Genomic DNA, 14,143 nt, shown 5'->3' with positions numbered 1-14,143 from the left:
CCCACGGCTGATCATATTCCAATATGTCTTGACTTTCTCAATAATGCTGATAAAGACAGTTACTAAGTTACTTACTAAGAGAGAGTAAATGTTTTTTGCTACCAGATCATCCCATTTTAGCTCTAAAAATTTTGACCAAAAAGTTTCTTTAGAAACATTACGCTAGGGGCATAATCAGAGCGGCGCAAGAATGATCCAAAACACTGTCGCAACTAGACTGCATCTAACCCAAAGACAGAGTGAAAAATGAGTCTTTCTACTATAAGTTTATCACCTTCAATTTCTCACATACCAAATTAAAACAACATTGACCCACTTCCAGAACTCCTCACGGTGCAACTGTTGTAAAAGCATCCAACATAAACAGCCAACGGTCAGTAGATGCTCTAAAACAAAAATTTTTTCCCTCCTTAAGGCTGTGTTCACACAGAGGAATTTGCCATGGATTTCGCCTCCAAATCCGGAGCAGATTTCTCCTGGAATCCGCCTTCCATTGTTTTCAATTGGAGGCAGAGATCGCAGCAGGACGCAGAAAAAAGAAGCATCCGGCTGGATCTTGCCACGGATTCTACAGCTGATTCAGCTATGGGTTATGCAGCTCGAGACTCTCTCCCGATTAGGCCCATTCATCCAGGACTAATCAGGAGCAGGATGCCGCAACAAAATGCTGATGCATTGTACCGCTATCCCCTCGTGGCTAGACCGCTGTGAAAATGCCAGCAGCGGAAAATGGAGCAATTCCTCTTCATTTTCCGCCATGTGAACATACCCTAAAAGGTTCCTTACGTGTGCCTCAACATTTGTAATTTATATACTGGAATGTTCATTCGGCCTCCAGTACTTCAAACGCACCTCTAGCAGTCTCAAGGAAAAGCTTAACGAAAATATGTCTAACATATTTAAAGGTCTCCTAAAACATTGTGTCTCAAGTCACAGAGTCACCCATCATAATTGTAATTGCCATAACCGCCTTGATTTCTAGAAAAAAAAAGAATTCTATTAGATCAATAATCTGGACACTATGATCCCTACAGGCCTTAATGAGATGTCAGAAAATATTTATTGAGTTTGTATACAATATAATATATAGCATGTGTTTTAGGTTGGTGGTATGTCTATTCCCCTTTTAGTTATGTAAGGAAATAGCTATTGAATTTGTTTCTTTATTCTGGGCTCTGGGCAGTACTGTAACTAGGAATGGCGGAGCCCTGTGGCAAACTTTTGGCATGGGTTCCCCCCCCTCCCGACCGCCCCCCCGAAGACCCCAACCAACCCCCCCCAATTCCTGCACGCACTGTTATGCCCCATAGTGGCCCCTGAACACAGTATTATGCCCCATAGTGGCCCCTGCACACAGGATTATGCCCCATAGTGACCCCTGCACACAGTATTATACCCCATAGTGGCCTCTGCATACGGTATAATGCCCCATAGTGGCCTCTGCACATGGTATTATGCCCATAGCGGCCCCTGAACACACTATTATGCCCTATAGTGGCCCCGCTACACAGTATTATGCCCCATTGTGGACCTTGCACACAGTATTATGCCGCATTTGTGGACACCCATGAACAATTATTATACTATAGAGCAGGGGTAGGGAACGTACGGCTCTCCAGCTGTTGCAAAACTACAACTCCCAGCATGCATACTTGCTCTGCTATTCTTGGAACTCCCATGGAAGTGGATGGAGCATGTTGGGAGTTGTAGTTTCACAGCAGCTGGAGAGCCGAAGGTTCCCTATCCCTGCTATAGAGTATAATAATCGGAGACCCAGGGGTGGATACAAACATTAAAAAACACAGTTTTTTACCTCTCCCTGGCTCCGGTGCGGTCCCTGCTGATGTTGGCCATCTTCATTGACAAGCAGGACGTCACTTGAGCTGGGTCTGTGTCGCAATACATAAGGACGCAGGCCCCGGTCACGTGACGTCAGGGACAGGAGCCAGGAGAGGTAAGTAACACTGTTTTTTTATGTTCCATCACCTCATCTGTTCCTCTGATCAATATCCCCGGGGACTAAAAAGACCCCCGAGTATGATAATAGTGTTTGTGGGGCCCGTGGTGTTACTTACCGATCCCGGCTCCTGGTCACAGCGGCCTCCGCAGAAGGAGAAGTGCAGGCGGTTGTGAGCAGGAGCCAGGATCGGTAGATAAAAAGGACCTATTAACCCCTTAGCGACCCTTGACGTAACTGTACGTCATGGGTCGCATGGGGATGTATAGAGCGAGCTCACACGCTGAGCTCGCTCCATACACGGCAGATGCCGGCTGTATAATACAGCCAGGACCTGCCACTAACAACAGCGGTTGGTGCCCGAGCCGATCGCTGCTGTTAACCCTTTACACACTGCGGTCAAACGTGACCGCAGTGTGTAAACGGCGCCGGCGGCATGGGCGGCATGTTTCGCCGATCGCCGCCCTCCTGAACGTCACAAGAGGGCGGTGATCGGTTGCTATGACAGCCGGAAGCCTATTGAAGGCTTCCAGGCTTGTCTCTGCACTAGATCTATTAGACGATGCCAGAGGCATTGTCTAATAGAAGTGCTGCGATTTTCCTATTCACTGCAATACTGTAGTATTGCAGTGAATAGTATGAGCGATCAGACTCCCTAGGTTTCAAGGTACCTAAGGGGTCTGATCATAAATGTAACAGAAGAAAAAAAAAAGTTTTTAAAAGTATTAAAAAAATAAAAAAAATATAAAAGTTCAAATCACCCCCCTTTCCCTAGATCAGCTATAAAAGTAATTAAAGAACATTAAACATAAACATATTAGGTATCCCTGCGCTCCAAAATGCCTGAACTATTAGAATATTAAAACATTTATCCCGTACTGCGAACGGCGTAGCGGCAAAAAAAATAAAAACAGCCAAAAAGCGTTTTTTTCAACACTTTGCCTCCTATAAAAAATTGAATAAAAAGTGATCAAACCATCGGATCTTTCCCCAAATGGTATCAATAGAAACGTCATCTTGTCCCGCATAAAAAGACACCACAACCAGCTCCATACATGGAAATATGAAAAAGTTACAGGTGTTAGAACATGATGACACAAATTTTTTTTTCTATTTTGCAAAGTTTATCATTTTTTTAAAAGTATCAAAAAATTTCAAATACTATATAAATTTGGTATCACCGCGTTTGTACTGACACGTAGAACACAGGTAACATGTCATTTGTACCAAACAGTGAATGCTGTAAAAATTAAACCCATAAGAAAATGGTGCAAATGCATTTTTTCTCCAATTGCGCCTCATTCTGAATTTTTTTCCAGCTTCCCAGTACATTGCACAGCATATTGAATGGTGCCATTACAAAGTACAATTTGTCCCGCAAACAATAAGCTATCATGTGACTCTGTGAACTGAAAAATGAAAAAGTTATGGCTCTTGAAATGTGAGGAGGGAAAAACGAAAATGCGAAACCAAAAAATGGCCTGGTCCTTAAGGGGTTAAAAAACAAACAAACAAAAAAAAAAAAACGCAGTGGTAGTGGTTGTCGCCAGACCCCCTAATTCCCGGGCCTTGTGGCAGCTGCTATCGCTGCTACCCCGGTAGTTACACCCCTGGCTCTGGGACTATATTAATTTTGGATTCTCATCTGGGAGTATATTTATTTTGAAGGTATAAGTAAAGTTGGTGGCAGTGCCAACATGTCATAGTATGAATTCATGTGTATCCAGGTGACCCATCCTCACTCCCATCCACAATCCAATAAACTGGAATGCTGTCACAGTTTGCTATACTTTGTATTTACTCTGGAGTCTCCTTTGGGTCTGTATTTATTTGGGGGTTAGGTCTGCACTTTCAGTTCCCTCATCGCTTATTCTATGTTTTTTATATAGACTACAAGCTGATTTCTTCATTTTTGTGCAAAATCTCTCCCCTGGGTCAAGCCTACTTTACTTTTTTCAGCATTTATTCATCTGTTTTAAAAATTGGCATTAATTTCCATAAACCTTCATTGTGTTTTTGCAAGATTTCTGGTGGTGCTTTGTGATATATTTCATTTTTTTTTCTGGTATTATTTATTTGTTATTGAAAAGCCTAATAGAAAAACACCAAAAAAAAAATGTCCATGCAGCAAACTGCATAAAATATTACTGAAGCTAAGAAAAAAGCCATAGAACACCCAAAAGAAAAAAACATTTAATATGTTTAATATTTCTCTATAGGCTTAAATGTAGCATTTGGCTGTAGATTTTTTGGACAAGGGATGCAGCTTTTTTTTTTTTTTTTTCTAAAACTGTTCATAAAGCATACTTGCCTAATGGTTTGGAGCACTAAAGGGGCATTAAACTGAGAAAGACTATGGGGCATTCTTCAAAATAGGAACAAGTAAGGTGCATTATACTGTGTGTGGGCTTCTAAGAGTATTATGCTGTGGGAGACCATGAATTAGGCAATATAATGTGTGGGGGCTGCAAAGGGAGAATTATACTGTGTGGGGGCACCTAGGGGGTATTATAGTATGTGCAGTGGCGTAACTAGGAATGGCTGGGCTCCGTGGCGAACTTTTGACATGGGCCCCCCTACCCGACCGACACCGACGACCTCGACCGACCCCCTCCTACACATTCCTGCGCGTTCTATTATGCCCCATAGTGGCCCCTTCACACAGTATTATCCCCCATAGTGGCCCCTGCACATAGTATTATCCCCCATAGTGGCCCCTGCACACAGTATTATCCGACATAGTGGCCCCTGCAAACAGTATTATGTCCCTTAGTGGCCCCTGCACACAGTATTATCCCCAATAGTGGCCCCTGCACACAGTATATTGTCCCACTGTGGACACCCATAAACAATTATTATACTCTGGGGTCTTTTCAGACCCCAGAGTATAATAATTGGAGACCCGGGGGAATAAAAACATAAAAAACTACTGTTTCTTACCTGTCCCCCGGCTCCTACGCTGTTGGCCTCCGCTGCCGTCCTTCTTCAATGACGTCGGACGTCACATGACCCGGGACGCAGGTCGGGTTCATGTGACGTCAGAGACATCAGACAGCTAGGAAGGAAGCCTGGCCAGGTTCGTGGAGAGGTAAGTAACAGTGTTTTTTATGTTTCTTACCTCTCCCGGTCCGCTAATCATTATACTCGGGGGTCCGAAAAGACCCCTGAGTATAATGATAGCAGCCGTAGCGGCTGTCACCAGGCCCCTAATGTCCCGTGCCCTGTGGCAGCTGCCTCTGCTGCTATGGCGGTAGTTACGCCACTGGTTATGGGTGCTAAGGAATTTAATGAACCTTAGTGTGGTTAGGGTAATCTGTGGCTTTCCTTGGTTTATGGACCAGGTCGAATCTGCAATCTCAATACTGAAGCCAGTTCTTATGAGCCCCCTAAGGCTCCTGGTGCAACCAGGGCCACACCTCTAATGAGGCGATGTGAAGCGCCCACTTCGGGTGGCGGTCCCGAGGGGGCGGCAGCCCGGGCGTTTTTTTTTTTCCCCCCTCACAACCAGCGCAAGGAGAGCTGCCGCTCTCCTTGCGCTGGTTCAGACATATATGTATCAGCGTAGGCGGCGTCATCACGCCACCTACGCTGATACACAGACGTCCTGTGAGAGAAGAGGATGCGGCAGCGGGAGCAGCAGCGCGCGGTCGGTAAGTATAATAACTCTTTTTTTGGTTTATAATAGGCCGCTGCCTGCTGGAGTATCTACCAGCAGGCAGCGGCCTATTTACCATCCCGGATCTGTTCACTGCCGCCCCCGCTTCTCCTTGTACTTTAGGCCGCGGCGGCAGTAGTGAATAGGCCCGGGCCAGGCCGCGATCCCACTGCCGCTATTATTATATTCGGTAGTCTTTTCAGACCCCCCGAGTATAATAATCGGAGCCCCAGGGGAGGTGAGAGAACATCATAAACACTGATACTCACCTCTCCGGGATCCGGTGTTAATCCAAGCAGGCTTCGGGGCTATATGGTAATGTGTCAGACATCACGTGGTCTGGGATACTACCATATAGGCCCGAAGCCATACCTCCCAACTTTTGAAGAACTGAAAGAGGGACAAAATGTGCGGCATAGCGCGCCGCGGCAAATTTAGTCCCGCCCACTTTTGTGTTGACCCTGCCCACTCGTTAATTTTTCATGTGCCCGCACACAGTATAATCCTCCTACAGTCACCAGTAAATTATATGTCCCCCCTCTATCTCTCCCCCAGTTTCATATACACCCTTCATCTGCCCCCAGTTTCATGTCCCCTCCATCTCTGCCCCCAGATTCATGTCCCTCCATCTCTGCCCCCAGATTCATGTCCTCTCCATCTCTGCCCCCAGATTCATGTCCCCACATCTCTGCCCCCAGATTCATGTCCCACATCTCTGCCCCCAGATTCATGTCTCCTCTATCTCTGCCCCCAGATTCATGTCTCCTCTATCTCTGCCCCCAGATTCATTTCCCCCATCTCTGCCCTCAGATTCATGTCCTCTCCATCTCTGCCCCCAGATTCATGTCCCCCATCTCTGCCCCCAGTTTCATGTCCACTCCATCTCTTCCCCCAGATTCATGTCCCCACATCTCTGCCCCCAGTTTCATGTCCACTCCATCTCTGCCCCCTGATTCATGTCCCCTCCATCTCTGCCCCGAGATTCATGTCCCTCCATCTCTGCCCCCAGATTCATGTCCCTCCATCTCTGCCCCCAAATTCATGTCCCCACATCTCTGCCCCCAGTGTCATGCCGTCCTCTCCTTCATCTGCCCCCAGATTCACGTTCCACCTCCACATTAAACTTACCTTCTCCTCCGCTCCCTCGCCGCTCTCTGCCCGCCTCTCTCCCTGACACATGCGGCTGAAGCTGCTCGCGTGCTCGCTTCGCCGCTGCGTCTCTCTCTCTCGCTGACACATGCGGCTGAAGCGAGGAGCTGACCTGTGTCAGCTCCTCGCTTCGCTGCTGCCGCCGGCTCCTGGCTTGTACATCGCGTCTACAAGCCAGGAGCCGGCGGCAGCAGCGAAGCGAGGAGCTGACACAGGTCAGCTCCTCGCTTCAGCCGCATGTGTCAGCGAGAGAGAGAGACGCATGTGTCAGGGAGAGAGGCGCGCAGCAGCTAAGCGAGGAGCTGACCTGTGTCAGCTCTTTGCTTCAGCCGCATATGTGTTCAACTCATATCTGCGTCCTCTGGATGCAGATCTGAGTTGAAATCGGGACATACCTCCCTCCAACCGGGACCGCGGGACATGTCACCCAAATCGTGACTGTCCCGCGGAAATCGGGACGGTTGGGAGGTATGCCGAAGCCTGTGCTAGTAGTAATAGCCTGTTACTGCTAGCACAGGCTTTGGGCCTGTATGGTAACAGGCTGTTACTGCTACCACAGGCTTTGGGCCTATATGTTACTGCTAGCACAGGCTTTGGGCCTATATGGTAATATCCCAGACCACGTGACGTCTGACACATTACCATATAGGCCCGAAGCCTGCTAGGAGTAACATCAGATCCTGCAGAGGTGAGTAACAGTGTTTATTATGTTCCCTCACCTCCCCTGGGGCTCCGATTATTATACTCAGGGTCTGAAAAGACCCCTGAGTATAATAATAGTTCATGGGTGTGCAACTGTGGCGTATAATAGAGCCTGAAGGGTCCACTGTGGCCCCTGTAACCTCTATTATGCCCCACAGCGGCCCCCCTGCAACCTCTATTAAGCCCCACAGTCTATTATGCCACTGTGGGGCATAATACAGGCTGCAGGGGCTGCTGTGAGATATATATATATATATATATATATATATATATATATATATATCTATAGGGGTTGGATGTGTGGAGAAGTGAGGAGTCAAAGATGTCTGTGTTTCAAACTTTACAGAGTCAAGTCACAGCTGGAAGAAGTGATCATGGCGGTCCAAAGGTAAGAGACGGGAAATGTGGGAAGACGTCTCCTGTGAGTATTACTGCACAAAATATCACATTGCATTGTATTTATTGTAATGTTGTAATTCACTGTAATGGTACTGCTAGCACTCCCAATCCCCCCGCTGTTTGAGGCAGACGTCCAAAAGATGAACAAGGGCAGCAGAGAGGCTAGGTTCACCACTGGGTGCAACTACACCCTCTGCACCCCCTCAAGTTACGCCCCTGCTCTTCCCGTCTTGGACTCCATTAAGATTCCTTGATGGACTCCTGACGGAAGAAAATGTCTAAAGGGTCCCACTTCTAAGGCACATGCTACGAAAGGTGCGGGAAAGCTCTCTTTTTATAGGAGATCTTCCCACCTTGCATGACTATAAAGCACCAGGCTATAGCACACAAAAGGCTGTACCACGAGTAGCATAATACTTGTAGAATGTGGTAACATTCACCACATAAGATGTATACGGTAATGGTTGATGATGGTGAATATTTTACAGTTGCACTTCATAGAGGACAATAACACTTGCACCGACTTCTGTTACAAAAACATACTGCATGATTTCATGTGCATGTGAGTGACATTAAGGCGAGATATTCATCAACACGTGGTACAAACAGCCCTTGAGACTCCATACCAAGATCTAGTGGAGAGATGGCAATAATAAGCAATAATAAGCAAACGTCCAACAGAGGGCGCCGAGAAAACATTGTCAGAACCTTCTACCCTGCGAAGAACCCGCATGCGCATTATAGCAAATGGCATCACATGAACTCCGCCCACCCAGAGGAGAGGCCGTCCGCTGTAGTGAGCGAACCCCCTGAGGGCTTGTCCTGCGCATGCGCGGTCGGTCAGATCCGGGTATTTGGCAGGATGAGAGCTGCTTTCCAAGATGGCGGCGGAGGGAGGAGGGAAGGAAATGAACGAAATTAAGACCCAGTTCACCACCCGGGAAGGCCTCTACAAGCTCCTCTCTCACTCTGAGTACAGCCGCCCCAACCGGGTGCCCTTTAATTCGCAGGGCTCCAACCCTGTTAAGGTTTCATTCGTCAACGTCAACGACCAGTCTGGTAACGGGGACAGGATCTGCTTCAATGTGGGCCGAGAGCTGTACTTCTACATCTATAAAGGCGTGAGGAAGGTAATAACACCCGGGAGTGGGTGGGGTCGGGCGTAGGGCCGTCACATTAGCCCGGAATGGCGGCGGTGTGACTGCAGAGTCAGGTTACAAAACACTGCTGCTCAATGGAGTCTCTGTCATCACATGAGACAGCCTCCACACCCTGCACACAGGGGGACTGCTGCTACACTGCTTCATATGCCTTTGTACACTGGATTTGTGCACAATATGGGGCCCTTACCCTGGGTACTGCCCCATTATGGGCGGGTACATCACCCCTTATTCTGTCTATTGTCTGCTGTATGGCACCCCTGTGCTCTGCTGGCTTGTATTAGGGGGCACCTTGTCCATTCTGGGTAACACTAGGTTCTGATTGTGGTACTGGGGGACATATTGGGCTGCCCCGCTGGTATGGATCTATTTGCACTCCGGCGTCTATGGTCTGCTGCTATTAATTCATATTCCCATACAGAAGGATTACTTGGAGTACTGGTTAAAATTCCCATCTACCTGTGCAATATGGAAGAATGTTCTTTGTGCTTGCTTAATACTGGTTAATATGTCTGGCATTCTGCCTGCCAAATTGATTTTCTGAAGTACTTGTGAATATTCCCATCAGTCTGCACAATGCCTTATAATATTGCTTGTCCTCTGAGCTCTTTGGACTGTCCTGAGCCTTCCAGTACAGTACTGGTTAATTTTCCTCACCATATGCTTAGTACTGAGTATAATTGCTGTCCCTTTAAGCAGCATGGAGCAGTCCTGGATATGGTCACACTGCCTCCACCTGCACAGTATGGAGTTCTGGGATAGTATTGGCTCTTATTTCTGGACACCTTTGTATTAAATGAATGACCGCTATTTACTATTCCTGAGCACCTGTTCAGTCTGAGATTCTGTGTACTATCCAAAACTTCCCCCCCCCTATTATTTAACGTGAATAGTATGGAATTACCTGGGTACTGTTTCCAGGCACCTGTACAGTAGGAAATTCTGCAGCCCTGGTTAATATTGCTATTCCTGGCTACTTGTAGGATATTGGCTCAGTACCATTTAATATTTCTGGGGCACCGGCCTGGTCCAGGTTAGGCCTTATCTGCAGGTCTGTCATTGTGTACCCAAACCAGGAGGTCGAGCAGAGCAGGTGTAAGTCTTACTAGTATAACCTGCCTCTGTGTCGTCTCCATTCCTGGTCTTGGCTCACGATCAGTGATGCAAAACAGTAAAGTGTGACTAAGGCTCAGTACTAGATAATGTTTGTAGGCACCTGTGCGGCAGGGCTGGGCAGTCAGAAAAAGAGTTACCATCTCTGGCTTCAAGATAAAGTAATGTTTTTGAACAATATTATATAGTTATTATTAAATGCTTAGTTTTCTGTGTATTTGCCTTCATAGGAATTCATTCCCTGACTTTATTGTGAACTAGGGGTACTTTGCAGCCATTTGTGAAGGCGTTAGGATCTGGGAAAACAGAGGAGTTGCGGCTTTGACCTACCCACTCAACAGCCCTGCTGTGCCTTGTGGGACTCTGGTATATTGGCTAAATACTGGTTAATATTCCAGGGCACCAGTGTGGTATTGAGTAATATTTCCAGTTCTATGAGCAGTATAGCATGTCCTGGGCTATTGACAGTACTGCCTACTATTCCTGTGAGCTGCACAGAAGTGAATTCTGGGATACCAGTAAAGCATTTATGGGATTAAGGAAGTACTGGTCAATATTCTCATGCATCTGTGCAGTATTGGCTCAGTACTAGTTAATATCCCCAGGCGTGTTGTAGTATCGAATAATATTTCTGGATCTGTGGGTAGTATGATTTGCTATGCAAGTAAACGAAATGAATAATAAATACTACTCCTAATATCTAGGACCGGTCTAGTATTCAATTATGGAATACCAATAATCTGTGGGCACTTGGTCAATATAGATTGTTTTTGACTGTATTACGCATTATTTGGGTCAATCTGTAACCTCCATGTCCAACACAGTATATAGTATGCAATTTATATGGTTCCAGATGACATTCTGGACATAAGTGAGTGGGTCAATATTTACTGTATGGTAACTTTACTGTCTATAGTCCTACACAAACTAGTGTAATGTAACAGTATATTAGAATTGTAGGTAACAGGGGGCTGGTGACATGGGCTATGTCTGTGTCTTCTAGGCACGTGACTGTCACATGATCTATACCTGGCACAGGTGTGACAGGTGCACGACACGGCCTGTATTTGCATTTCTGCTGATATCCAAAGCCGGGTGTTCAGTGTAGGGGTAATGCTGAGTATTTGTGGTTAGCTGAAGATCTACCAGTTAGGAACTACTGTGGTGGCTCGGGGTTGTTTTTTTTTTTTTTTTTTTTATAAGCTAGAAGGGTTTTCAGCTTAATATGTTAATAGATGCATTGTAATATTTTGTCTTGATGTTAGGTCTTTTGTTCACATCACATTTGTGTCCTCTGCCCCCTGGTTGTAGATATTTAATGGATGGCATACAGTGGCATATAATGTCAGTCATATGATTGTAATGTATTATGTATTTGGGGAAAAAAATAGTAGTATCTTAAAATTATTAAAATGTTAGTGTAGTGTGCTGTTCTGGCCTCCTGTGGGCGAAGGTAATTGTGCTATTGTACAGAGTATATGTACATGACCGCCATGATGTGAGCCCTGCATGATGCTAAAGGGTGCTATCAAAGAAAGTCATCAGACTCCTTCCCCCTTATTGAAGCTCCTCCTCTCAGGGACACAGCCACCCGATCATGCTTTCTCACTGGTGATAATGTCTTGTATATTGGAGTCATCTCTCATGGTCTGATTTTTGTTCACTACAATAACCAACCAAACTTTTAGAGCTGCAGTAAACAACATGGGGGACGGACAGAGCAGAAGTTGAATTCCAGCTTATAGGGACTTTTAGGTAGGTCATTGAATTGTGAGAAGTAAAGAACAATTTAGGGAACTATATGAGACTAAGCCCCCACATTTCAGAAGACTCGTCAGAAAATATGCTTTGTTTTACAGTACCAGCAAAGTGAGTGCGCTTCTGGCTGATTCTATCCATAGGTGACAAGCTATGTTTTTGAACAATGCAGCATTTCAGTTTTAGCTGTGGAAACCTTAAATGTTTTCATTATTGATTTAATAAGGGGATAAATGCAGGAAAACGTGCAATGAAAAGCATACAATACGTGTGTACACTCATAATGATTAGGGTTTTGTTTGTTTTGTTTTTTTTGTTTTTTTTCCTGATGCAATACTGGCAGACTGGTTAAAGGGAACCCGGAAGATGTTAGTCTTGGTCCTGATCTTTGATCCCTAAACTGCCACCTTACCCTATTTATATGATCTGATAATATTTAACATGCCCTAGTTTCATTGATCAAAAGGGGTATGATGTCTCTGAGTAAGGGATATGTAGGAAGGAACTTCTTGGTGGAAAAGAGGATCTTTCTATAATACCACCTTTGGAAGGTGTTTTCCCATGTATTGCAATATATATATCACAATCTATTGACAAATATAATTTTTGCAATTTCAAAGACTTGCTTTTTTTTTCATGCATTAAAACATTGCAATATAAAAATTCAAAATTTACAACTTATTCATTGAAAGCCTTTTGTAGTAGTGGTTTCACTGCTTAAATGGCGACCTTTTAGCATTATTATGCTTAGATATCCTTCATTTCAGTTACTGTGAACTCTGTACTCCTCTACGGCTAAAAATACTCCTCAAAAATGATGATAGAAGTATTTTTTATCTTCCCAAAAAAATGTAGTCTAACATTGAGATCTTCATGTCGCACAACCCAGAGTGGAAATATCTATCAGTCATGAACTGGTGAATTTGCCGCACTGAGACTTCCTTCCTCCATCCGCTTTTTTAAAAAATTTATTTATTTTTTTTATTTATTTTTTTTTTTTATTCTTCTTAAGGGCCTTTTCACATTTGCACTCAGGGAGTCTGCTTGGGGACCCCCGAATGGAATACTGAACACATTCAAAAGCGGTGAGCAATGAAATCACATGGATCCCATAGACTATAATGGGGTCCATGTGTTTTCCGCGTGGTGTCTGAACGAATCATGCAGAGAGAAAAGTACTTTGAGCAGCACTTTGTGCTACGCATGATTTGTGCGGAATGCACACGGACCCCATTATAGTCTAGGGTCCGTGTGCATTCATTGCTCACCGCTTTTTAATGTGTTCGGTATTCCTTCCCTGAACGTAATACTGAACGCAGATGTGAACCAGACCTAAGCATGGAGGAACAGAAATGGGAAGTGATGCTTCTATGCTGTTTAAAAAAAAAAAAAAAAAAAAAAAAAGGTTGGGCCCATATGCCAAATGTGGTCCTCAATCATGTCACATTAGTAAATTCTCCACTGTTGACTTCATTGTGGCTAGTCACTGTCCTTCTCTAGGCAGAGATACTGATGTCACAATGCTGAAGAACAACAGGACGCTACGTACTTTGTCATGGTGTTCTTCAGCTTTGGCTACACCCAATACATTGTGTTTGGGGTGGTAGGGTTGGATAAAAGGGGATCATTTACTGTAGATAGGCTTTAAAGAAGGGGGTAATATGCTGTGTTTGGGGAGTAATTAAAAAAAAAAAAAAAATCCTATACTATATGAGGGCTATAAAAATGGGTCAGATGCTTCGTGGGGGAACCATAAAAATGGGTCATTGGGCGGGGCATAAGTAAGAGGTCATACTGTGGGGGAGGGCCATAAAAAGCAGGGTCATATACTGTAGGGGGCAAAAAAGGGGGTCATATCCCATGTGATGGGCTAGAAATACATATAATACAAATGTGTGTGTGTGTGTGTATATGTATGTATGTGTATATATATATATATATATATATATATATATATATATCACAAAATGATGGATTTTTCTAAATGTGTTAAGACACCCACGTTGAGCTAGGTATTTATTTTTTTAGAATGTTGACAAACCAAGCTCCATAGGTTATTCATCACTGTCGTATATGAATGTAAAACAGCCTTGGAAAAATGGATTGTTTTGTCCATTTTTAACAGCCACTTATCTCCAGTTGTGTGAATCTAGCCTTATATTTCAGACTAAATAAATGAAACTTTGGAATTGTTTTTTGCTGCACTGATTTCAGTTGCTTCCACTATTCCCCTTCAGAGCTAAAGTTTCC

General features: G+C 44.8%; 1 protein-coding gene across 4 annotated transcripts in view; it reads left to right on the top strand.

The window, feature by feature from the left end:
* The first annotated feature begins 8,711 nt into the window (after window positions 1–8,711).
* WDR20 (WD repeat domain 20) overlaps window positions 8,712–14,143 on the top strand; it is a 46,267-nt gene continuing 40,835 nt past the window's right edge. For all 4 annotated transcript variants that reach the window (XM_075282464.1, XM_075282462.1, XM_075282463.1 and 1 more), the window contains exon 1: window positions 8,712–8,992. In XM_075282464.1, coding sequence (XP_075138565.1) covers window positions 8,744–8,992 — 249 coding nt within the window. In that variant the 5' untranslated portion in view covers window positions 8,712–8,743. The remainder of the gene's footprint in view (window positions 8,993–14,143) is intronic.

The sequence above is a fragment of the Leptodactylus fuscus genome, chromosome 7, assembly GCF_031893055.1.
Source record: "Leptodactylus fuscus isolate aLepFus1 chromosome 7, aLepFus1.hap2, whole genome shotgun sequence".
Lineage (NCBI taxonomy): Eukaryota > Metazoa > Chordata > Amphibia > Anura > Leptodactylidae > Leptodactylus > Leptodactylus fuscus.
The sequence above is the reverse complement of the archived record's forward strand: the minus strand, read 5'-3'. Positions and strand labels throughout refer to the sequence as shown.